We start from the raw sequence: 22371 nt of genomic DNA on the forward strand, positions 1-22371 counted from the left end.
CCATTTTCCTGCAAGTTTAAGAGGAATCAGGAAACGTGAAGGAAGACAGAAACAGAAGCTGTTCACCATGGCTACTGAAAAAAAGGGTAGTGGTACATCAGTGTTTGCTCAGAGATACTCTGGGGGTACAGGAACCTGCTCTGGGGAAGCAGAGCGAGGTGGAGAATTGAAGCCAGGCAGAACAGACCCCTAAAGTGCAGGTGCTTAGTGCTGCCAGCTTGGGCAGGTTGGGAAGTTGGGTCTTCCTTGGTCAGGCTTCAGCTTGACTGGAAGACTAGAAGGAGTTGAGACCCCAGAGTCTGCTTCCCTTGGAAAGGATTTGGAGCATTTTAGGTGTCACAAGGACACCCAGTTACCTCTAGAGGAACCTGTCCCTGGGAAACCTCAGGAAAACCTCAAGGAAGAAAAACTACCTCCAACAAGACACCTCAGAGCCTTCCTGGAAACCAAGATGTTCCTACATAGCAGAGACTGCCCAAAGTGGGCTCTCAGCAAAAGGAGATTTCATCCTACCCCAGCACCTTATCCATCATTCCTGACAAACCTCTGTACTCCCTGCCCCAGGCCTTTCTCCAGTAAAGGCAGTTGGAGCAGCTTCACCCTGACAGCCCAGCTGAAGTCCACAGCAGCTCCAAAACCAGGGTAAAATGGTGTCTGCCCTACAGCCCCCATGCAGAGTCTTGCCATGACCTTCTCCTTCCTCATCCTTCTCATACCACTACCCAGAACTACTCCTGACACTCAGAGTACCTGGGCATCAGGAGGTGGATGAGACACTCACTGTGGCTGGCTTCAGAGCCAGCTCTGGAGAGGGAGAGAGAGAAAACTGTGAAAGAGCTGAGTCCTTCCTTCAAAAATGAAAAATAAAAACCCTTCAGCGCTAAGTGACTACAGGAGTTAAAACAGATCTGTAAAAACACCCAAACTCTACCTTAAAAAGCTAATCCTGTCCTTCCACAGATTCCCCTGCTTTGGGGACGTCTCTTGCAAGTCAGAGCAGCCCCACAACCAAACAGCACAGGTCCACCAACGCCATGAGGAGACGCTCTTGCACCTGTGGAGCCCCTGTGTGGTTTGCCCTCAAAAAGGCACCTCCTACCCACATCACCAGCAACCACCGCACCGCCAGCACAGCGGGACACACCAAAAGACCTCTCAGGGGCCCTTCGTGCCCCAGCAGTTTGGATTTCTTCCCCTCCATCCAGTGGGAAAATATTTTTGCAGTCTGCAAGGACGCGGCTGTGTTTCACATGGCAGCCGTCCCTGCCTCGACAGAGAGAGAGAGCAAAGCATCAAAAAACCACAGGAAAGGCAAAATACACGCTCAGAATTTACATGGAGAAAACATTTCCCCACCCCTTTTTTTTTTCTTTCTTTTTTTTTTTAAATGTCCAAAACAAGCGAGGTGGTGGATTTTTGTTGTTCATGTCTTTGTTTTTCAACACACACACTGTCTAGAAAGTTAAACGCCATGCAGATGAAGAGAGTGCAGCTAGAAAATCCCCCGGGGGGCAGCAGCGTTGCAGGAGTCTCACATCAACGAGCAAAGAGGTTCCAGTTAGGGGGGAAAAAAAAAAAAAAAAAAAAAAGGAGAGAGAACAAGAAAATACAAGAATTGCCAGAAAAAATACCCACCCTCGGACCTCTAAGTGACAGCAAAGAGGTGACACCAAAAAGTCACCTTCCTGGCCATGTCTTATGTCCTGAAAGCCCCGAGAGCCACCACCAGGGCTTGCCCTGCAGGAAGACCCGTGGGGTGCAAGAAGGTGGCCCGGGGAGATGGGTGCCCTGGAGGTGAGTGCCCCAGGGGGGCGGATACCTTCACCCACCCCGTGCCGTGGGCCGGGCTGGGACGAGCTGCCGCAGCTTGGAGTGAGGGCTGGCAGCCGCAGGACCCCTGCTCGCAGCGTCGTGGCTGTGCAACCCCTTCCCAAATGTAAACGCAATGAAAAACAGCAAGCCCTGCAAATCCCCCACTCCCCTCCCGCCCCTCCCTACACAGCTGAATGTTTCTAGTCATGACATAAAGATCCATTTCAGCAAATACTCAAAGTGAAGTTACGAAATACACGGGGAGGGGGGGAGGAGGTTTCTTTTCCCTAGAAAAAGGCATGCGCTGAATGGAAGCCAGCGAGGGGCTCCTTTGTTGTCTTCGAAGCATGATCAGGATTCTGCAGTTTGGTTACTTCAGGAAGCCTGCATTCCTCGTCGTCGCTGGAAGGGTGGAGCTTTGCACCCCAAATCGGTGGCCAGTTGGTCTGCCCCCATCCCAGCCTGGGCTGAGGAGCGCCGGGTGATGCATGCGAAGGGTGGCTTGGTGGGGCCGGGTGCTGGGGGAAAGGATCCTGGGTAGGGGAGGAGGATGTGGGGAGTGATGCTACCAACACGGCGTGGCTGGGAGAGAGACCCAGCTCCCAGCTGTGCCGATGTGGTGCTGGGAAGCAATGGCCTTTCTTCTCCTCTCTTCTCCCAGCTTTGCCAGTCCCTGCTCCGAGGGGAGAAGAGAGGGAGGGAGCGCATCCCTTCCCGTGGCCAACCCTGGGAAGGAGCCAGCCTACACTTCTGGGAAGGGAAAACAAACAGAGAGCCTTTACTTACCCCTCCGAACACTACCCTCCTTGCCGGGGGGGGTTGTGGGAAATGGACTTTGCAAAGGTTTAAATCATAGTTCCCTGGCTGAGGCTGCTGGGAAATGAGAGCTCAGGTTAGGAGCAGGAGGGAGCCACGGCAGCAGATGGGGACCTCGATAGCAGCAAAGCAAAAATCCACTGGCACGTAGAGAGAATGTGGCATAGAGCAGCTACAAACTGCCCCCCCGCCCTCCTCTTCCTTGGCGGGGGGGGCTCCCAGCAAAGGTGGGGATGAAGGCAGATGATGAGTCCAAGCTCGATTCAGAAGATGTGCCAGGTAGTGGGGGTGTCCCATCAAAGCCATGCAGCCGAGGAGGAGGCCTTTACCCTGACACACGTCACCTCATCAGCCAGATGCTTAGGTTTAGGTTCATGGATTCTCTTTTCTTGGTTCATGCAGAGGAAGGGGGCCCAGCACCACGGCCCCAGCTGGGGTGGGGGGTGGGAGGGCTTGATGGGATGCTTGCAGGGTGTTGGTGGGGCTGTTGCATGTGTGCAGTGAGAAGCAAGGGGTTACTCCAGCGGGAACCAAGTAGCAGAGCCAGCAGCCAAAGTCCCATGGGTGAAGATGTCGGAGGGGGTCTCCCCTTGGCAGTCAGTCAGTGACAAAGCCAGCACGGGCAGGACCACGCTTCAGCTGCAAAACACAGGCAGAGACAGAGTTCGCTTCGCCCATCCCTTCAGCAGAGCACCTCACAGCGCCGGGCCGGCTCCTCCTCGCCGCGGCTGCTCGAGGCAGGATCCCAGCCTCTTGGGAGCCCGCAGCCCTCCCTGCCCTCCCTGCCCCATCCCCGGAGCCTCACAGGGCTTACTGCGGTAGGACGGAGGGGGCGCCGGATCTGTGGAAGTGGACGATCTGCCATTTGCCGTCCCGGCGGTGCCAGATGCGAGTCTCCTCCGACTGGGCGGTGCGGGGGATGCCTCCCGCGTCCACGTACTGCGTGATGCGGATGTAGGCGATGCAGGCGGACTCGTCTCCCATCAGGTGGATGTGGGGGTTCAGGATCGTTGTGTGCACAGGCTTGCTGTTCCGGGACCACACTGGAGAGGGGACAAGTACAGGTGGCTTTAGGCAAGGGAAAGACTTTGGGTGGCTCTTGCCCGCAGCAGCAGCAGTGTGAGATGCTTGGCTTAGGGGCTAAGTAAATGCTGCTTGGTTGGGTTCAGGATGGGTCCACCTAGAAAGCAGCTAACCAAACAGCTCCTCTGCATGCAGCCCAGCCCCAGCTGACCTAAGAGGCTTGAGTGACCGTGCTGGGGTCTTCCAGATCAGCCAGACATGCTCCCAAAGTCACCCTTAACACCCTCCTCTCTCCAGCAAGCTGAGGGATTGCAAGAGACAGCCTGGTGCATGGGAGGTGGGAAGGGTCCCTCAGGAGGCAAGGGGGCTGCTTACGGTTTTCAAAGTAGAATCGGTGGAAATCCAGCCCTTCCACAAGGTTGCCCAGAGCCTCAGGCTCGAAGGCAGTCATCCCAGGGTCACACATCTTCCTGGGGAGGCAGGGAGAGAAAAGGGACTGATTATTTCACTGCTTCTGGTATGACAGCCAAACAGCTTGTGCCTGGGACAAACCCCTCACCTTAAGACAGCTCCCTCAGCCTGAGACTGAGGAGCCTCTGCACCAACAAGTAATTCAAGCAGAAATCTGACCTCATCCCTGCATTCTGCATGAAGCCCACCCGACCTCACCTTCAGCCCACTGACTGCAGCTCAGCAAGTCAGGGTGAATTCTCCATCAGTCACCATCTCCAATTAAACCTCCTAGGACACTGCCATCTTCTTTGTAAGAAAGAAAACCAGCAGGGGAAAACTCACACTGTCTGCTCTGTGTCAAAACATCCCTGCTGTGACTCTCTGAGGCAGGGATGAAGACCTGCACTAACTCAGATATCTCTAATTAAATAAGCCTTGGACTCAGAAGAAGTGTGCCCTGAAGAGCATCAGCTCAGCAAGTGGAAAGCAGCTGAGCTTCCAAGCAGCCTGCAGCAATCTGTTTATAATGGATACTATGAATGCAATGCTCCTTCTTCCACCATAAATCACACTTACAGTTATTCACCTCTCTGCAAACGAGCAAATGGGCTCACCCATGAGAATGAGACTGAGAAATGTGGTCAGCTTAGTGTGAGAGAGACACCAGCTTTGGAAGCTGATGTCATAGAGTCATAGAATCGTAGGAGTTCAAAGAGACCTCCAGAGATCGAGTCCAAACTCCCTGCCAAAGCAGGATCAGCCAGGGCAGGTCACAGAGGAATGCATCCAGATGGGTCTTGAAAGTCTCCAGAGAAGAAGACTCCATCACCTCTCTGGGAAGCCTGCTCCAGTACTCCATCACCCTTACAGTAAAGAAGTTTTTCCTCATCTTGGGGTGGACCTTCCTGTGTTCCAGTTTGTAACCATTGCCCCATATCCAATCACAGGACACCATTGAAAAGAGCCTGGCCCCTTCTTCTTGATACCCACCCTTCAGATATTTATAAACATTAACAAGATCTCCTCTCAGTCTTCTCTTTTCCAGGCTAAACAGCCCTAGGAATCTCAGCCTTTTGCCATCAGACAAGTGCTCCAGTCCCTCCATCATCCTTGTAGCCCTCTGTTGAATGCTCTCCCTGTCCCTCCTGAACCGGGGAGTCCAGAACTGGACACAATACTCCAGATGTGGTCTCACAAGGGCAAAGTGGAGAGAGGGAGGAGAGCCTGCCCCTGCTTCTCTTGGATGGTCTCCATGCCACACCAGCACATCAGCCTGGTCACCCCACCCTGGGCAGCAGGAAAACCTCCTGGGCTGTTGTTACAGTGAGAGGACATGCTCCAAGAGGCTGAACCCCCACCCCAGCTCACACCCATGCTGGGCACACTCACGTGTAGGACTCAAAGTCGCCGTTGCTGATGGCTTCGATCAGCTGCTCTGTGACTTTGATGATTTCCTGCTTCCGTACTGTTGGTTTAAAGAGAAAAAGAAAATAAAGGGAGAAAACAGACCAGAAATGTTGATGCTGTAAGACCAGTGAGATACCTTTTCTTTTTAGAAACAGCCCACAAGACGTTGTGGGACACTAGAAACTGTCCAGGGAAAGAGCAGGAGAGTGATTTGGAGAGAGATGTGGGGAAGGGCTCATCACCCCAGAGAGGAAAGACCTCCCAGGTCAGGGCAAAACTGAAAATCCTGCTGTATCCTAAAGAGCCAAAGGGTGAGCTCTCAAGCAGTGAGCTGCTCTCAGCCCAGTTGGCACAGGCTGGTCTTGGCTGCAAAGCCTTGCCAAGCTGGGACCTTCTGCCCCACAAACTCACAGCAGGAGCCAACCAGGGCAAGCTGAAGCAAGGATGCTCTCACCTCCCTCTGAGACAGGAGGAGAGGGTCTCGGCTGGGAGGAGGACAGGTGGGTGTCGTGGGGAGCCACCCAGGCGAACACATGGAGGGACCCCACAAAGTACACAGCACCATGTGGCTGCTGCTGCTGGCTCAGCTGGGATGTGAGAATAGACTCTGCTCCCGGGATGCAGGAGGAGCTGTCAGAGGTAACCCTGGGTTATTAAAGAGGCTCTGCTTCAAATGCAAATAGGCATCCTGCTTGACTTAATTATCTTTTTGTGTTGTAGCAATCAAAGGAGAGAGAGCATGTTCCTGAGAGCTGTTCAGAAAGCAGGACAGGGACCCCCATCACTGTCTGAGCACCACCTGCCCCCACGTCTGCTCCCAGGGAGCCCTTTCCCAGGGGGACAAGTGTCCCATGAACTCTCAGGTCAGGCCAAAGTCCATCTTGCTTTGTGCTGAGATGGCTTCGGCGAGAGACTTTGCAAATTAGCGCCGATAAACGATTCCCAGGGCTATTCTTAGCCAGCCGGCTGTGGCAGGCGGGTGGGAGGCAGGGAGCCCGGGATTTCCCCGGCAGGATTTTCCCAAAGGGACATTTATTTTGGAGGAGCGGGCAGCCGGGCTGCTATCCGGGCAGCTATCCCTGCGGATTCCTGCCATTTCCATGCCTGCTCTCACAGAACAGCCCCGGTTTGGGCAGTCCCCCTTCCCTACCAGCCCTGCCCCAACCACTCAGGGCAGTGAAGCCATTTAAGGAGTTAAGGCAGCTTCTGAAGGGCTCCAAGGCCACACATGGTGGTTGAAGGCCCCCAAGGCAGCTCAGTGGTTGTGGGCTTCCAGTATCTCATTAGGGATAGCCAGACTAAAGACCCCAGGGTACCCCTCCAAAACAGCCTTCTCCCACCAGTAGTACCTTTGGTGTCTTCATCCTCGATGGTGGTGTTGGTGCTCTCCGACGATTCCTGAGCAAAGAACAGAGAGGAGAAAGGGGGTGCTGAGAGGGGTCTTCACCCCACACCAGATGGAGTCAGTGTGTTCGACAGCCCCCCGAGTCCGACCCCGCAGCACTCGACTGTGCCAACAGACAGCAACCAAGGAAAACACCAGCAGGTCCAACCCGTCCTGAACCACAGCTCTGGGGCAGCACTGGCTGAGCCCTCCCTGACCTCCACTCCTTGTAGCCAAGGGCACAAGAGCTGGGCTGTGGAGGGTCTCTCGTAGGAACGGCGCTGCCTTTCCTACCGACGCCTGTGGGGACAGAGACAGGGGCGGGTGCAGGGGGTCTGGTGGGTTCCTAGGAACGTTGCCGGAGGGGCAGGGAGAGGGGCTGTGCAGAGGTGGAAGACACCATGTTGACTGTACAATAAAGAGAGAGATGTACAAATTAAACAGCGAGGAGGAGCTGGGATGAGAAAGAGGGGACTGTGCAGGAGTGAGAGACCACACTGACCGCAGAGTAGGGAGAGAAATGTACAAGAAAACAGAGTGCTTCCAAGACCCACATGGACCACCGAAGGCTGACACAGCTCGTTCAAGAAACAGCTGAGCACTACACAGGTTTTTTTTTGGGGGAGGGGGGTACTGACCCCCCATCTCTCTGCAGGAGCCCCATCAAGGCGACTCTGCTAGCGGAGCTAGAGCAATGGCTCTGCTAGCTCTTCCCAGCAGAGCCTTGCTTATGTATTACCCATAATACCCCGATGTAGGTTGGCAAGGTGTCCCATGACCATACAGTCCCCGCAGAGGCATGGAAGGTGTTTCTCCAAGGCTCCTTGCACCGATGCAGCCTGCAGACCTGAGTCAGGAGAACTGGGAGAAACGGCATGAGAACCCATCAGCAAGAACCAGGGCTGGCTTCCCACCAGCTGGTGGCCAGCAAATGCCTGCACCAACCCTGTTAATGGGGTTTGTGGGTGATACAGCTTTGAGGATGTTCCCTCCAACCCCAGTGTCCCTTCTTCCCTACCCCGAGGTAACTTCCAAAAACGGGGGAGGCTGGAACATGTGGAGAAGCCCAGCAATATCGGCATTGAGGAAGACGAAGGACACTCACCATTAACTGAACGCTGGAACTGGACTTTCTTTTCTGGAAAAACAAGGAGAAGAGATGGAACAGGAAGAGACACAGAGTGAGAAAGGCAGAGAGCGGCACGTGAGAGACAGTAGCTCCTGAGCCACCCTTCATGGTCCTCACAGGGGGACAACCTGGTGCTCCTGTAGGGACATGCCACTGGCTGCGGTGCTGGTGGTGCCATGCCAGCTCCCTCCCCGCTTTCCTGCAGGCACCTTTCTCTCCTGACCTGCCACAGCCTCTGGTGTTGCTTTTCCCAAGGACCTGGCTAGTGCAAAAGGGAGTCCTCTAGGACCACTCTGGTGGCTTTTTGACCAGGCCAGTAAGCTCACAGGAACCAGAGTGGGACACTGAAAAGCGAAGACAGCTCCACCATGTGCCCAGCCCTGTGCCCCGTGAGTGTTGTACTGACATTTACAGACTCTGGAGCTGCCCATGCTGCTGACTGGTATGGAGATGCTCAGTCATCTTTGGACCTAGACCAGCACTAAGCTGGCTGGTTTAAATCCAGCCTGGCTATTGCTACTTGATCTCTCAAGGCAAGCACATCATGTGGGAAGCTGTCCTGAGCTCAGCTCCAGTGCTTTAAGATCAGGGCAAGTCTCCTGCAAGGAGAAGACTTTTCCCATGCAGGTATTGATCTCCATCCTTGACCACTACCAGTAGGTGTTAAGGCTTTGTGGCTGGATGAGCCCATAGCCACACTTCTGCTTGCAATCCCAAACCACTTCCAGACTTTCCTTCCTGGCTGTGCTCTGCTCCCTGTCTCCATCTCTGATCTAGACATGGGGATGTGCACACCGGCCTCAGGCCCTTTCTCCACCTCCAGCTCCCAGGGGATGAATCACAGAGGGTGACAGGGAACACCCATGTGCAGGAACTAGAGGCTGCAGTGCCAAATAACAAAGTGTTTAACCAGCAGCATTAACGAGGCACCAGCTCCGCCTGCCCTGCAGAGGGAAAAGCAGCACACACAGGGCAAATCTCTTGGAAAAGTCCCTGGAGCCACCTGTTAGGGAGAGCAGATGGGCTGCAGGGTAAAGCCTGCCCATATCCATTCCCTCTCACTGCTTCTTTCACATCCTAGCAGCTCCCACCAGCATCATCCCCGAGTTCTCTCCTGTGCTGGTGCAGCTCAACTCATCCTTCTCTAGGTCCTACATTAATCCTCACCCCTCCTTCACTGAAACCACAGGAGTCCTAAGGGCAGGGTGAGCCTCAGTGTTTCAGAAGGAACCTCATGGGAAATTGAGCTGCTGGAGCTGGGCTGTCTGCAAGGAGGGGCTGACAGCTTCTGCTACCCGAGGACAAGAGACGGGGCAGCAAAGTGCGGAAGTTTGAGACGCCACAGAATGCAACACAAAGCAGTGACCGCGCCGAGTCTGGACATACAGTGACAGGATGGGACACGGGGCAGTGAGCTCAGTAATTTAGGACGGGACAGGATGTGACATGGGGCAGTGACTTCATCAGTTTACGATGTGACAAGATGTGACACTACACAGGGCAGTGAAGGTATCATAGCTGCTGGGACAGGAAGACCTCCTGCAGACCCCAGAGCAGTGCTCGAGAGGGATTTTTGGTCCGTGATCATTTTTAGTAGGGGAGAAGCCTCCTCTGGGGGGTGAGTTTTGAACCCTCTGAGCCTGGGCTAGCACCAACCCAGTGCTGGAGGGCTGTGCAGGCAGGCTGGGGGGACAGCACCAGCCACTCTCATGGCTTTGGGCAGGAAAAGCATGGGAGGGTGCCTGGGATGTGCCTGCTCTTATGGGGATGGTCAGTCCAGCAGGTTTCTCTAAATGGAGACCCAGGTCTTCTGATAATGAACCACACCACATGGCCTGACTTACAGCCCTGCTCTGAGCAGGCAGGACCATTCCCTTCCCACTTTCCCATCCACCAAAAGGCAGTTTTCCAGGTTCCTGCCTCACTTGTCTGGCAAGATGGAAAGAGATGAACAGTGTCCAACAATGCCCTGGCACCTGCCAGATGCCCACAGAGGCCATTGAATGACAGCCTCCTCGTGCTCCCATGAGGGGCTCATGCTGCAAGTCTCCCTGGGCTGAGCAGCGGAATGAGAGGTGGGAATGGTAAATGCTGAAGGTGGCCAACACAAACAACCTGCTGGGAATGAGCCTTCCTTTACTTTTGTCTTCTCCTCCTCTACTTTCCTGGCAATCTAGCCAGGCTGTTTCACCTCCCACTTGTTGGAAAGGGGGTGATGGAAAAGCTCACTTTTCAGAGCTTGTACCCCCTTATGAGCTGAGTGTTGGCGGATAGACTGCACTCAGGATGAAGCCTCACTTGCTGCTCCACAGTCACCAGAAGTGGGCTGAGAACTGGAGATACAAACCAGCCTCTGATCCCACTTTGAAAGCAGGCCCTCTTTGCTGAGTTTCAGGGATGGGCCAGGGGGCTCTTTACCCACATCAGACATTTTGCTATGAGAGCAAGGGCCTGAATGTCTGCCCTCAAAGCTCAAAGAGCATAGCCAGCAAGTTGGGCTGACAAATATTTTTTCTACCACCACACCATCCCTGCAATGCTAGACATGAAACCCAAGGCTGTCCCCTTCTGTTGGAACATCATCCATAGAACACCAGGACTGTGCCTGATGAAGCTTCTCCATCCTCCAATCTCTCTCTCAGCTTAAAAATGCAACTTCTGATTGTTCTTGCATGGGCTCCACCAGGTCATACCAAGTCAGGTCTATCTGTGATGTCACTTCTCAGGTGACTCCCAGAAGCAGCTGGGACCTCAGAGCTTCAGAGGACAGGCCAGCAGTAGCTGGCAAAGGGGTTGATGTGACTCTTATGGGACCTGTGCCCTCTGTGCCAGCACTGTTGTCCAAAACTAGCAATCCTGTCCTGGAAGCCATGTGATACCATGGCCCAAAGCAATGTCCTCTCATAGCAATGCAGGCCATCAGCTTCATGTTGCAGAGTAACACTGCATGGCCAGAATGGCCTTTTGTGGAGCTGAGCCCAGATCTGGAGGCTTGTGCATGGTCCCAAACCTTGCAGGGCTGGTGTGTCCCACTTGCTGGGTCTGAAGGCAGCGGGAGAAAGCCAAGCCAACCCCAGACTTCTGGCTCTGCTGACCATTTGGACTGAGGAAGGAAGAAGCCAGATGAGGACTCTGCTCTTACAAAACCCTTGCTCACAACCCAGTAGCTGGCTCCATACAAAAGGACCAGAGGAAGAAGAGAGGCCATGCTGCAGTCAGACTCCCAAAGTTCTGCCTGTCACCTTGCACCTTACCCTGCAACAGAGGATTTAATCCCATCAGCTCTCCTTTGCTGAGTGTGATCATAGTGGGAACAGGCAAGGAGAGAAAAACCTTTACATGGACCATTCCTTCCTGCAGAAGGAGTTGGACAGAGCTCACTAACCAGATCTCCACATCATCAGAAGAAGCTCCATCCTTGCCAGCAAGATTTTGCTTCCTCCAGGAGCCACCTTGTCCTGGAGAAGAGCTGTAGCCCTGCCTCAGAAAGGCAGGTAAACCTGAGGGCTCTGCAGCCCAAGAAACAAGGTCCTCCAAGCACTGGCTTGATTTCAGAGCATCATCAAACCATTTGCTCTGCCAAACACCACCAACTTTGCTTGCTCTGTCTGCATTGGGCACAGGGGCTCAGCAGTGCTGCCAAGAGGGTTAAAGACAGCCATGTGCCACCCAGAAGCACACCAGCCCTTGGGGATGGGGTGGGACAGGAGCTGGGGGATGAGCACAGCTGCAGCAGCTGCAGTGGGAAGGGTGCTGTGGTGAGTGGGAGGTGCAGCCATCCATCTTGCTGAATGGCTGCTGCCAGGCTGAACCTGTGCCTTTGGACTGCAAAGTTGCCTCCTCCTGTCCCCTATCCCCTTCTCCTGGACCAGCCTCTCCCCCTCACTGGGGATGAGTGCATTTTGCAGGCAATGAAAGAGCAGCAAATCCCCCCTGCACATCCCTCCATCACCAGCCTGCTCCCCTCACTCACCACCCTGCAAAGCCTTCTGGGCATTGCCTGTGCTGGCAGGAGCAGAACCGGTGGCAGGGGCACACACCAGGACAACCATGCCAACATCTGCCCTTTAAAGCTCAGGGTGTCACGGGGACCACTGGCATGGCATGGAGACCACCACTGCCAGCCCCAGCAGTGAGGAGCAGGTGGGAGGAGGGCGGCAGGAGGGGGCTTACCTTCACGCCGTCATTCTTCTTGTTGCCACCACTTTTGCCTCCTGGAGAGAGGAGGAAGGAGATTAGGAGAGCCAGGCAGGGCACCAAGACCAGGAGGCCGAGGATCAGCAGCATGGTGCCAGGCGGTGGAGCAGCAGGACCCCGCGGGACCAGCCGGTGGCTTTTGTCCTCTCTTCAGCAACCCCTGGTGCAATCTCCAGGAGCTCAGAGGTGATCTCGGTGGCACCGTCCTGTCCTGCCCCAGGAGCTCTTGGCCAGGGGCGTGAGCCGACAGCCAGCGTCACGCCAAGTCCTCAGGGCGGCTCGGAGGGGCCAGGCGGGGGCTGTCCGGCGGCAGGCGGGCTCCAGCCGGGGGGTGTCGGCGACAGAGCGCGGCGCAGCGCGGTGGAATGGGCTGCCCGCCTGCCACCCTCTAATTTTAGCCCCATGCTGCCGGGATCATGTGCTGCCTGCCCCGCCGGCCCAACAGCTGCAGCCCACATTTTGACAATGATGAAAAGCAGACGCCCTGTCCGCTGCCCACCTACCGCTGCCGGCTCTCCGCCGCCCCCTGGGCTGCCCCAGCCACCCCACTGCCCCTGAGCCCTTGGAGCTGGGTGGGATCAGTTGCGTTCAGACCCAGGTGGGACCCCGTCGCCCACTGACCACGGGGTTCTCCCGGCCCTTGGGGGGACTGGGGAGCCCCTGGGCTGTGCGTGGAATGAGCGACGCTTCAAGAAACGCTTGAGAATTTCCTGCTCTTTGATGCTGCTTGTCCCGGCGCGGGGCCGACACCGGATCCCCCCAGCTGTTGGACTCCTCCAGCCCCGCCGCATGCTGCCCACAAGTGCTAAATGTGTCAGCATGTTACCCCCACGACACGACAAATGCAGATACCAGCCGTGACCGCAGCCCTCTCCCCCAGCACCTGGCTGGGGCCAGCAGCCTCATCTCCCCCTGCCCACTGGCTGCACCTGGCTCCTGGTGCCTCTGCAAAGCACCCAAAACAACCTGACAACAAACACCTGCCACCAGCCACCTCAGACAGCACACCAGGCTTGTCTGGTTCGTCCCATCACTGCAGCATCTCTGCTAGGGCTGTTCCCAGCGCCGGGGAGGGCTGGAGGTGACAACGAGCAGATGAGCTCTGCAGTCATCTGCTCCTTTTTGGTTCCATGCCTGGGAATCACCAAGAACCTGCTGAGCCCTGCCTGTGAAATCCCAGCTGCAGTGCTTGTTCTTGGGCAGGACCCGAGGGATCCTGCTGCCATCTGGCTGCAGTGGCACCCAGGGACTTTACCCACATTTTCCCAGTGCAGAGGATGCTCTCTCTGAGCCACAAACATCTCCAAGAGGACATTAAAACCATCTGTCTCGAGGCCTGGCTGCCCCCATAACCTTACTCCAGCACAAGCCAGGTGGTTGGGCACATACAAACCCCCAAAACCTAAACCTCTGGGGATGGCTGTGCCTCAGCCAAACAACCTTTTCTCTTGAATCCCGAGCCAGCAGCCAGCCTGGAAGGTGCCAGGTGACCTGGCCTGGACCACCACCTAATGCCAGGCTGCAACCTCAGCCCCACTGTGACACCTGAGACAAAACCAGCTGTCCAAGGACCCTTGGCTTTGCCCTGGGCACCCTGGCAGACAAGGTGATGAGCCCTGGAGATGGCACCTACCGGAGAAGTTCCTGGTGGCCAGCATGGTGGTGAGAATGGCTCCCTGAAAGACAGAGAAGGCAGAAGGAAAGGGTGTGCTGGGCCCAAGTCCCCCATACCCCTGCTCCTCCCCTCACCCCAGGAGGAGGAAAGCCCTTCTCATCACCTGTCCCTTGGCCACCTGGCTGGAAGGAAACTGGCCCACAGGCTGATCTTCTCCTCCTGCCATCAAAAGCAGCCCTTGGTACTTGACTCCACAACCCCAGCACCAGGGCATTGGGTTGCGTTCTCCTAAACTGCCTCCCCCTCAAGATTAAAGGGATATGAAATATCCCCTGGGGTGCATTTCAGTCTCGTTCTACCCTGCCCTGTTTGTAGCAGGACTCCACTGCCTGGGGCCAGCAGCTGGCAGCCAGGAGAGGCACCAGAAGTGGAACTGGGTTTAATTGCAATTAAAGCCATGCCAGCTAAGAGCAGCAGGACAGGGATTGTTCATGGGAGCCACTCAAAGATCACCACCACAACACAACATTGATCAAAATGCTTCCCCTTCCCCAGCTGACTCCACTAACCAGTTGCTCAGCGTATAATGAGATTACTTGGGACTAATTGCTTACAGTAATGGATTACTATTTTGCAGTGCATGCCTGAACTAATTTGATTACTTGTCTAGCTGAAAAGTAATAATAGTTCATAGCCAGCTTCTTTTCTTGATAATCTTGTTAGCAGCCTGCAGCTGCACTGCTCCGTGCCACATCGCCTTCAGGGCTGGAGCGCTGATGGCTCCGCCTGTGGCACAGATCAGCCTTCTCCCACCCTCTGTCTCCAGCTCTGGAGGGGACTTGGTGATTTCCAGAACCCCTTTCCAGTGCTGTGCTGCTGCCTGAAGCTGAGCAGCACCCGGGAGGTGAGTGCTTCAGGGAGAAGCTCCAGATCCATAGGGAAGCCTGGAGAGATGGTGAGTTCAGAGGGGGTTCAGGCTGCAGCACACAGCAGCACTCAAGAAGCACTCATGGGGCTGCTGGGGTGGGTGTGCCAGAGCTTTTTGCCTGTCTGTGGATCACTTTGTTCCTTGGCTGCAAAAGTGGCTTGGTCACTGGGCAAAGGGGTCTCACTGTGCTGCTCAGATCTATGTTTTGTCCCAAAGAAGAGCTTTCATGATACTGACTTCAGTGGGAAAGTCCTTGCCTCAGTGACCAGGGCAGCTTTGTGACTCAGTGCTGTCCTTCACTATGGCTTGCTTCTAAGCTTTGTGTGAACCCCAACCAGATGCAGCCACCAACCTACTCCATCTCTTTTCTCTTTTTCACAACAGGGATCCCCACATGTCCTTCACCCTCATACCACTGACCCAGAGACACCACCCTGTCCTTTTCCATGAGGGGAACAAACCCACTGATGACCGATCATGTATTTTGCAGCCAGCTTGGAGAACAAGAGAGTTACCTTCAGCTTCCTCCGGGCATTGAACTTCTTCAGACAGTCCACAGTCTCCTGCCTGTGCATGCATGATGCCACGGTGGCACGGTGCTGGGAGGAGAGAGACCTGGTTCAGAGCAAGCACTGAGGTGGAAGGAGCTCTCCTGGCCCCACTCTCACATGCACACACGTGTGTGATCTCCTTCGGACAAGGCATGGCCAGAGCTGCTTGCTTTCATAGGCAGCAGGAGATCAAAGCTCTGGAGTCAGCAGGATCTGCTCTGGCAGTGGGGGCTTTGCAGGGAGAGCTGACTGCCCCCTGAGTTCACCCCTCAAACCACCAGCCATGTTTAGCAGCATGCTCAGGGCTTGCATGTGGTGTGGGGTCCCAGGGTGGAGCCCCTGGACTTCTCTTGCCTTTAGGAGCTGATTCGGTGGGGTGCAGTGAGGAGGAAGGGGATGGCTGCTGAGGTGCATGGATGGATAAACATGAGCTTACTCCCACCAGCCCTGCAGAAAGACCCCCCCACAGCACAGCATGACAGCAAGGAACCAGATGTGTGTGCCTCCCCTCAGCAGCTCCCCCAGGACATGCTGTTTGCATTCACACTCCAGACTGTTCTCTGCTGTGAAACCTCAGGGAAAAGGCTGCTCTGAGAACACTGGGAGGAACCATGCCAGGAAACTATCTTCCCAGGATGGAGAAAAGAGCCAGCCAGCATGCTCCCCAGGGAGATGTTCCTCCCTTGGAAACCTCCACATCTCTAGGCCTTTGATGCCAAGTGATGAGAGCCACCCAACTCACCGATATCCAGGGGTGCTTCAGAGCCTCTGCTGCTGTGATGCGCTTGGATGGGTTTATGGTCAACATCTTGTTGATGAGATCTTTTGCTTCAGGGGTGACTGTGTCCCACTCAGGGGAGGGGAACTGCCAAAGCAAAGGGATGGGGGTGAGAGATGGTAGGGAGGAACAGAAGGAGCAGAAGCCCCTTTGCACTTGAGGTGGTTCTCCTGTAACCCTTTGCTCTTGCCCATGGAGAGACAGTAGCAGCTGGGAAGAGCTGCCAGCTGCAAAACTGGAGAGCAGAGGTGGAGGTAGAAAGGTGGAAGGCCCAGGACAAGAGCTATCTGTCCTGAAGACATGCCAGTGTGTGCAGCTGGGCACAGTACCTTGGGCAACCCTCTGTGACCAGAACAGAGGAAAGAAACTTGCTCCTGTCTGTCTGAATTTGTCATGGTTGCTCTTCTGCAACAGACTGCAACATGGGGACAGCAGAAGAGAGGGGAGACTGTGAAAACAGGGAGCAAGACAAACCCACTCACATCATAAGCCCCAGCTTTGATCTGCTGGTAGAGTCGGTGCTGGTCTTCATCCCAAAAGGGTGGGTACCCCACCAGCAGGATGTAGAGGATGACACCTGCCCAGGAGAGGAGACATGGGATCAGTGGCAGAGAGTTCATTGCTGGAGTTATGAGCAGATCCAGCCTGCGGGCTGACCCAGCTCCAGCAGAGAAACTGAGAAATTAGTGAAACATGAAGGTTTGCCCCCTGACTAAAACCCAAAAGGCTCTTTGGTGGGTCCAGCTTCATGCTGACATGCTCAGCTGCTGGGAATATACATGGCATTGGCAGCCACCATGAATAGCCTCAAGACAGGTACCCTAAACAGGGCTGGGCAATGCCTCCCCCACCAGCAGGGTGGAAGAAGTGTTCTCTGTGGCTGTAGCTGCAGAGAAATGTTGCCTGACCCCACCAGCTCTGCAGGGCAGAAGAGATAAGCATCTCCCCTGCCTGGGGGCTTTGGGTGCAGTGCAAGGAGGCTGACCCTTCAGAGGATGTCACTGGATGTGCTGCCCTGGGAACAACCCAGGGTAATGTGCCACCTCTTGGGTAAATCCTTCACCCAATCCATCCCCAAGATGTGTCTAGCAACTGCAACTCAGGACACAGAATCATAGACTGGTTTGTGTTGGAAGGGACCTTCATGATCCTTAGGGGACCACGGACTGCAAGGACTTTCCTATGTTCTTGTCTTGGTGTTGTTTCACCCTTGAGCTGATCTTTGCTCTGGGGCTTTCCAGCAGCTCCACATAATGTTCCTCTGTTGTTTCAGTTGCCCTGCAAGATCTTCTACTCCAACCTCCTTGCCATGGGCAGGGACACTTTCCACTAAACCAGGTCACTCAAAGCCTTGTCCAACCTGGCCTTGAATGCTTCCAGGGAGGGGGTCACATGCTGGATGAACTGCCTGCCTCATCCCACACAGCCCCCTGCAGCCCCCTCACAGCAGGTCAGCCCCAGCCTGACTCACCACAAGCCCACAGGTCCACGGCTTTGCCATAGGGATCCTTCCGGAGCACCTCAGGGGAGAGGTATCCTGGGGTGCCAGCGAAACCTGGGACAGACAGCACATCACACCACCAGCCAGCAGCCCCCTCCCCACCAGCAGCTGGTGCTTGCCTGGGCACCCTGAGAGCTGAGAGCTCTGGCACCTTCCCTCCAGAAGCCTCCTGAGAGCAGAGCAAAGCCAGCCCCCAGGATGGCGTACAAGGCTGGAGTGCTCTGATGTGTATCTCCATCACTTGGGATAACCTTTCCTGCCCCAGGGTCTGCCCCTGCTGCCAGCTTGTCCAGCTCACCAGGACATCTCACTGACTCACCCAGTCCCTGTGGAGCTGTTTGCCCATGCCCTGGATCAATACTGGGCTGTTCCCAGAGGCACAGCTGGAGCCATGGACTGTGCCTCCTAAGCTGGAGCTGCCAGGGTGCTCTCATAATGCAGGGTTCAGGTTCTGGGGATGTGTGTCCCTCCTTGAGCCCCCCCTGCCCAAACATGAGAGCTGGAGGGAGCCCCACCTCAGGCCAGTCCTACTCACCAAACCATGCTTGCTGGTCCCCCTCCACCTCGATGGCAAGGCCAAAGTCAGCCAGCTTGACAGCAGCACCCTTCAGCTTGGAAGCCAGCAGCAGGTTCTCTGGCTGCGGAGAGAGACAGGGCTTGGAGAGAGGCAAGAGTGCCTGGTGGGGTGTGTGTGGGCTTCCCAGCACAGCACAGAGGGAAGGTCAGGCTCTGGATGTGCTCCCCAACTGCTTTGTACTGCTGTGTGTCCTGGTGTCTTCAGATTCTTCAGAGAACCATAGACTGTAAGGACCTCCCTATCCTCTTGCCCTTCTGTTCTTTCACTCTTGAGCTGATCTTTGCTCTGTGGCTTTCCAGAAGCTCTATATAGTGCTCCTCCCTGCTGTTTCAGTTTCCCTGGAGAATGCTGAGCATTGCTCCACAGGGTTTTGCATAACAGATGAGGTCCCCATGTCCTCCCACAGGCCAGTTCCCTGCAGCGCCTACCTTCAGATCCCGGTGGACCACTCCCATCTGGTGGCAGTGCAGGACGGCCTCCAGAATCTGCTGGATGCAGTGGCTGTGGGAGGGAGGAGAAAGCTCACAAAAGTGCCTGGCAAGACAGAGGTTCCTTAGACACTTCCACCTGGCTGCATCTCCCCATCCTGCTTTCCACCAGCAGCCCTGCTCAGCATTCCCCTTCACCAAAACCCATCCGTTCATGGAGAGCAGTTGTAACCTAGTAAGATGCCAGCAGAGCTGTGATGGACACCCAGTTGTGATGAGCACAAGGACTACAGCTGGACCCATGGAGTGCCTACAGAAGCAACACCAGGGAGCTGGAGACTGGCAGTGGAAACACAGTGCTAGCATAGATTTGGTCTCCAGCAGATGTGCTCCCATTGGATGCAGAGCCAGCCCTTGCTCCAGCCCCATGTCCCAGGCCTCCTGTAACGTGGGTGGCTCCTGCTGGGTCTGTTCTCTTTAGATCTGGTTCATTAAGCCCCAGCTCTGCTGTGTGCATGAGAAAGGAAGGGGAAAAGGCTGAGATGATGATCGCTTCTGCTCCAAGCCAGCTGTGTGCAGGGCAGAAGGGCTTCATTTACATCTATTTTATTTTATTTGTGTGACACTAATAAGTGGATGGGCTGCAAGTGGACTCAGTCCAGGCAGTCCATTAAAGGGGATTATTTTCTGCTGGAAATAAGGGATATTTCCATGCAGGCAGAGGCAGCTCAGAGCTTACCACCCACTTGGACATTTGCATGGGCAAAGCCAAGAAGCACAGTGATATCTGGAAGCTGAAGAGGCCCAAATCATGTCCCCTCAAAAAAATGATCTGCAAGGACCAAAAAAGGGGCTTGAATGGTTCCCCAGCCCCCTGCCTCTGTTGCAGGCTACCTGGAAAGTGCCAGCAGGAGCGTGGGAAGGAGCAGAATTCCAGTACATCCTCCCACCCAGCCTGTCTTAAGTGCTCCTCCTTGGAGCTTTCAAGTGGTAAATGCCAGAGGAATGCTTGCAAGTGACTCTAATGCAGCTTGGAGGGGAAAGGGCAAGGACTGTGGGGTGTCTGTGCCATTAAGCTCCTGGCTGGGGCATCAGTCTGAGGCTGGGCTTCTTCCATGCCAGCCTCACGACTCCCAACACCCACACCCTGGGGAACCCTCATGTCCCCAGACCAGGGAGCTCTGTTGTCCTCAGCCCAAAGGAGGAAGCCTTGCTCCATTCCAGGGAGGTCAGCTATTGGCTGTGCCATCAGCCTGGGGAAGGAGAATGCTGGAGGTGAAGGATGGCAGCTGCCTGGTTGGACACACTTGTTGGCTGAGGAGCTGAGTGCATTAAAAAGGGCTTTTTGCTTTTCCTCTTGCACCACACCTCTGGTTTATGATTACGTGCTGCAGAGAGGCTGTGAAACACTTCCCAGCATGAAAGGAGCTCATGCTTGCAGAATTCAGACGTGTAGGACCCTGGGAGGGAGCAGCTCACAGGAGAAGGGTACAATTGGTGTCCCCTCCATGGCCTGGTATTTGTCTGTGCTCACCTAGCATCCGCTTCGCTGTAGTACTCCCTGGCCACAATGTCCTCAAACAGCTCCCCACCGGTGACCCTGTGAAAAACCCAGAGGGAATTAGGCCTGGCCAAGCCAGCACAGAGCTGATTTACAGCATGCCCAGCCCCAGCAAACCCCTCCCAGAATGCCACTGCATCACGCACAGGGGGAGCGCTGGGGGGACAAGGCAGGGATCTGTCCTGTGCCAGGCTTGAGGGATCCGAGTTTGGTTCAAGCCCAGTCTGCAGGAAGGGCCTGGGTGAGGGGGAGGACAGGGGAAGGCTTGGGTGCATCACCCCGGGGTGGATGCATGCAGCTGCTGGAGGATTAGGAGATAGATTTAACCATTACTCACAGGTCAAATATCAGGTAGTGGTGGCCCTCTTCAGAGATGCTGTCGTGGAGCCTCACTGCAGCAGAGAGAGAAAGGTTTTGGGGTGTGCCTGCCTCTCACCCTGCTCCCCAGGAACACCTCTGCTTCCCCTTGGGCACAAACAGGGGCTGGGAAGGACTGTTGCTTTTCTCTCCACCTCTTGCTGGTGCCACTGGCTAGCTGGGGGTTCCCACCTCAGCAGGGGACCTCAGTCTTGGCCCCAGCCTCGGGCAGTGGTTCAAGGCTCAAAGGTCATGTCCAAAAGAGGGACTGCCCGCAGCTGGTGCCTGGCTGAGGTCCCATGCAGCTGCTGGGCTATCTTGGGCACTGGGCAGCCTGCAGGCATGGGTGCCCCCAGCCCTCTGTCCCATCAGGAGATCTGCTCAGGCACAGGGAGAGCTCAGGCAGGGCACTGGGCTGCCGGCCCTGGCACCAGCCAGGCTTTTTTCACTTTCTGCTCCTGACCTTCCTTTTCTCCTTGGGAAGTCTCAGGTTGGGGATATGTGGGGATCCCCATGGGATGAGCCTTCTTAAGAGGAAGTGTTTTTCCCATCTCCTCCCACAGGGCTGGCACCTCATCCTGTTCATCATGCTGAGGGGCACCCTCTCCCTTGGGACATCTCTTGCCAGGTACAGACCTGCCACCCTTGCAGCTGGGCTCTGGATACTCAGTCTTAGATCCCTGCTGACAGCTCAGCAGGTACATAAAGAGATAGGACATGCAAATAAAGGCTGGTCCAGCATCCTCTGGCTCCCACATCACCTTTTGTTGGAACTGTAAATATTTAACCCTTCCTCTCTGCTCACCTGGTTTCAGCCCAATAAAATTTTCAACATCTTTAAAATCTTTGGGATCCAGGGAGGAAAAGGAAACGATCAGGTAAAGGATTTTGTTGGAACTTTTGCTCCTAGTCCTTTTTGCTGCAGTTAAATCAGCTGAGCCCTGTATGGAAACATCATCCAGACTGGAGTCTGAGCCAGGGGAGATAAGAAACCCCAAGTCTGAGTGCAGACACTGCTCTGCATCACTCTTATCTCCCAGGCCAGCAAACACCATGTTGCTGGTCCTACCCCTCCCTCCAAGCTCCACAGACAGACCCAGCCTCTGCTAAGAGCAAGCTGCCAGCAGCATCACCTCATACCAGCCAGGGCAGGGGCAGGAGGTCCATTGAGCTGGATGGCATCTTTCCTCTTGGTCTCTCTCGTGGTCTTGTCTATCAACATCTTGTCAACTTATTCCCTGGTTATCCTTCCTTGCTACAGGTCTCAACAGACATCCCCTGCACTCCAGCACTGGTATCTGCTCCTTGTTTTTCTCTGACACATAATCCCAGGTTTTCTGCCTTCCTCTGCTGGAAGAAGCACATTTCCTCCCATTTCATCTCACCCAGGAGGGATTAAGGCACAGTTGTGCCTGGGATCCTGCAGAAACTGAAGTGCTCAAAGGGGGATTAGGTGAGCTGGGGGAGGCTAGGGCCAGCCTAGCTGTAAGCAGATGGTCTGGATATATCCTCAGCTTGGGGAAGTCCCAGTGCCCACAGCTGCCAGGAGCTGAGGAGGTGCAAGAAGGAGCAGCCTAAATATAGCCTGGTCCTGTGAGTATCTGTTACTGACCATAGCCAGGAAAGAGCCACGACAGCCAAAGCTGTGCTGAGAGCCAAGGCAGGAGTGGGACACAGCTTTGGGACCAAGGGTCAGAAGGCAATGGGCACCTGGGGTTAAAACTCCACGGCTGGATGTAGCCAAAGCTTCACCAATGAAGCAAGACTTCCCTGCAGGGACAGGCAGCTTTGGGAAGCAGCAGCTCTCCTTAATACATCACCACATCCTTGGATGTGCTGTGGGGTCCTGGCGAC

General features: G+C 55.2%; 1 protein-coding gene across 5 annotated transcripts in view; it reads right to left on the reverse strand.

Moving 5' to 3' along the window:
- Nucleotides 1-3438: 3438 nt before the first annotated feature.
- The window catches only part of CAMK2A (calcium/calmodulin dependent protein kinase II alpha), a 30829-nt gene continuing 11896 nt past the window's right edge, over nucleotides 3439-22371 (reverse strand). The window contains exons 4-18 of one of the 5 annotated variants that reach the window (XM_054389428.1): nucleotides 20498-20552; nucleotides 20134-20199; nucleotides 18600-18672; nucleotides 18130-18232; nucleotides 17565-17648; nucleotides 16576-16670; nucleotides 16058-16180; nucleotides 15280-15363; nucleotides 13855-13897; nucleotides 12198-12238; nucleotides 8001-8033; nucleotides 6861-6909; nucleotides 5494-5569; nucleotides 4027-4121; nucleotides 3439-3671 (exon numbers count right to left, since the gene is read on the reverse strand). In XM_054389428.1, coding sequence (XP_054245403.1) covers nucleotides 3439-3671; nucleotides 4027-4121; nucleotides 5494-5569; nucleotides 6861-6909; nucleotides 8001-8033; nucleotides 12198-12238; nucleotides 13855-13897; nucleotides 15280-15363; nucleotides 16058-16180; nucleotides 16576-16670; nucleotides 17565-17648; nucleotides 18130-18232; nucleotides 18600-18672; nucleotides 20134-20199; nucleotides 20498-20552 — 1253 coding nt within the window. Of the gene's footprint in view, nucleotides 3672-4026; nucleotides 4122-5493; nucleotides 5570-6860; nucleotides 6910-8000; nucleotides 8034-12197; nucleotides 12239-13850; nucleotides 13898-15279; nucleotides 15364-16057; nucleotides 16181-16575; nucleotides 16671-17564; nucleotides 17649-18129; nucleotides 18233-18599; nucleotides 18673-20133; nucleotides 20200-20497; nucleotides 20553-22371 lie in introns of all 5 variants that reach the window. The other 4 variants (XM_054389429.1, XM_054389430.1, XM_054389431.1 and 1 more) reach the window with 4 other exon arrangements.

Source organism: Indicator indicator, chromosome 18, assembly GCF_027791375.1.
Source record: "Indicator indicator isolate 239-I01 chromosome 18, UM_Iind_1.1, whole genome shotgun sequence".
In the NCBI taxonomy this organism is placed as follows: Eukaryota; Metazoa; Chordata; class Aves; order Piciformes; family Indicatoridae; genus Indicator; species Indicator indicator.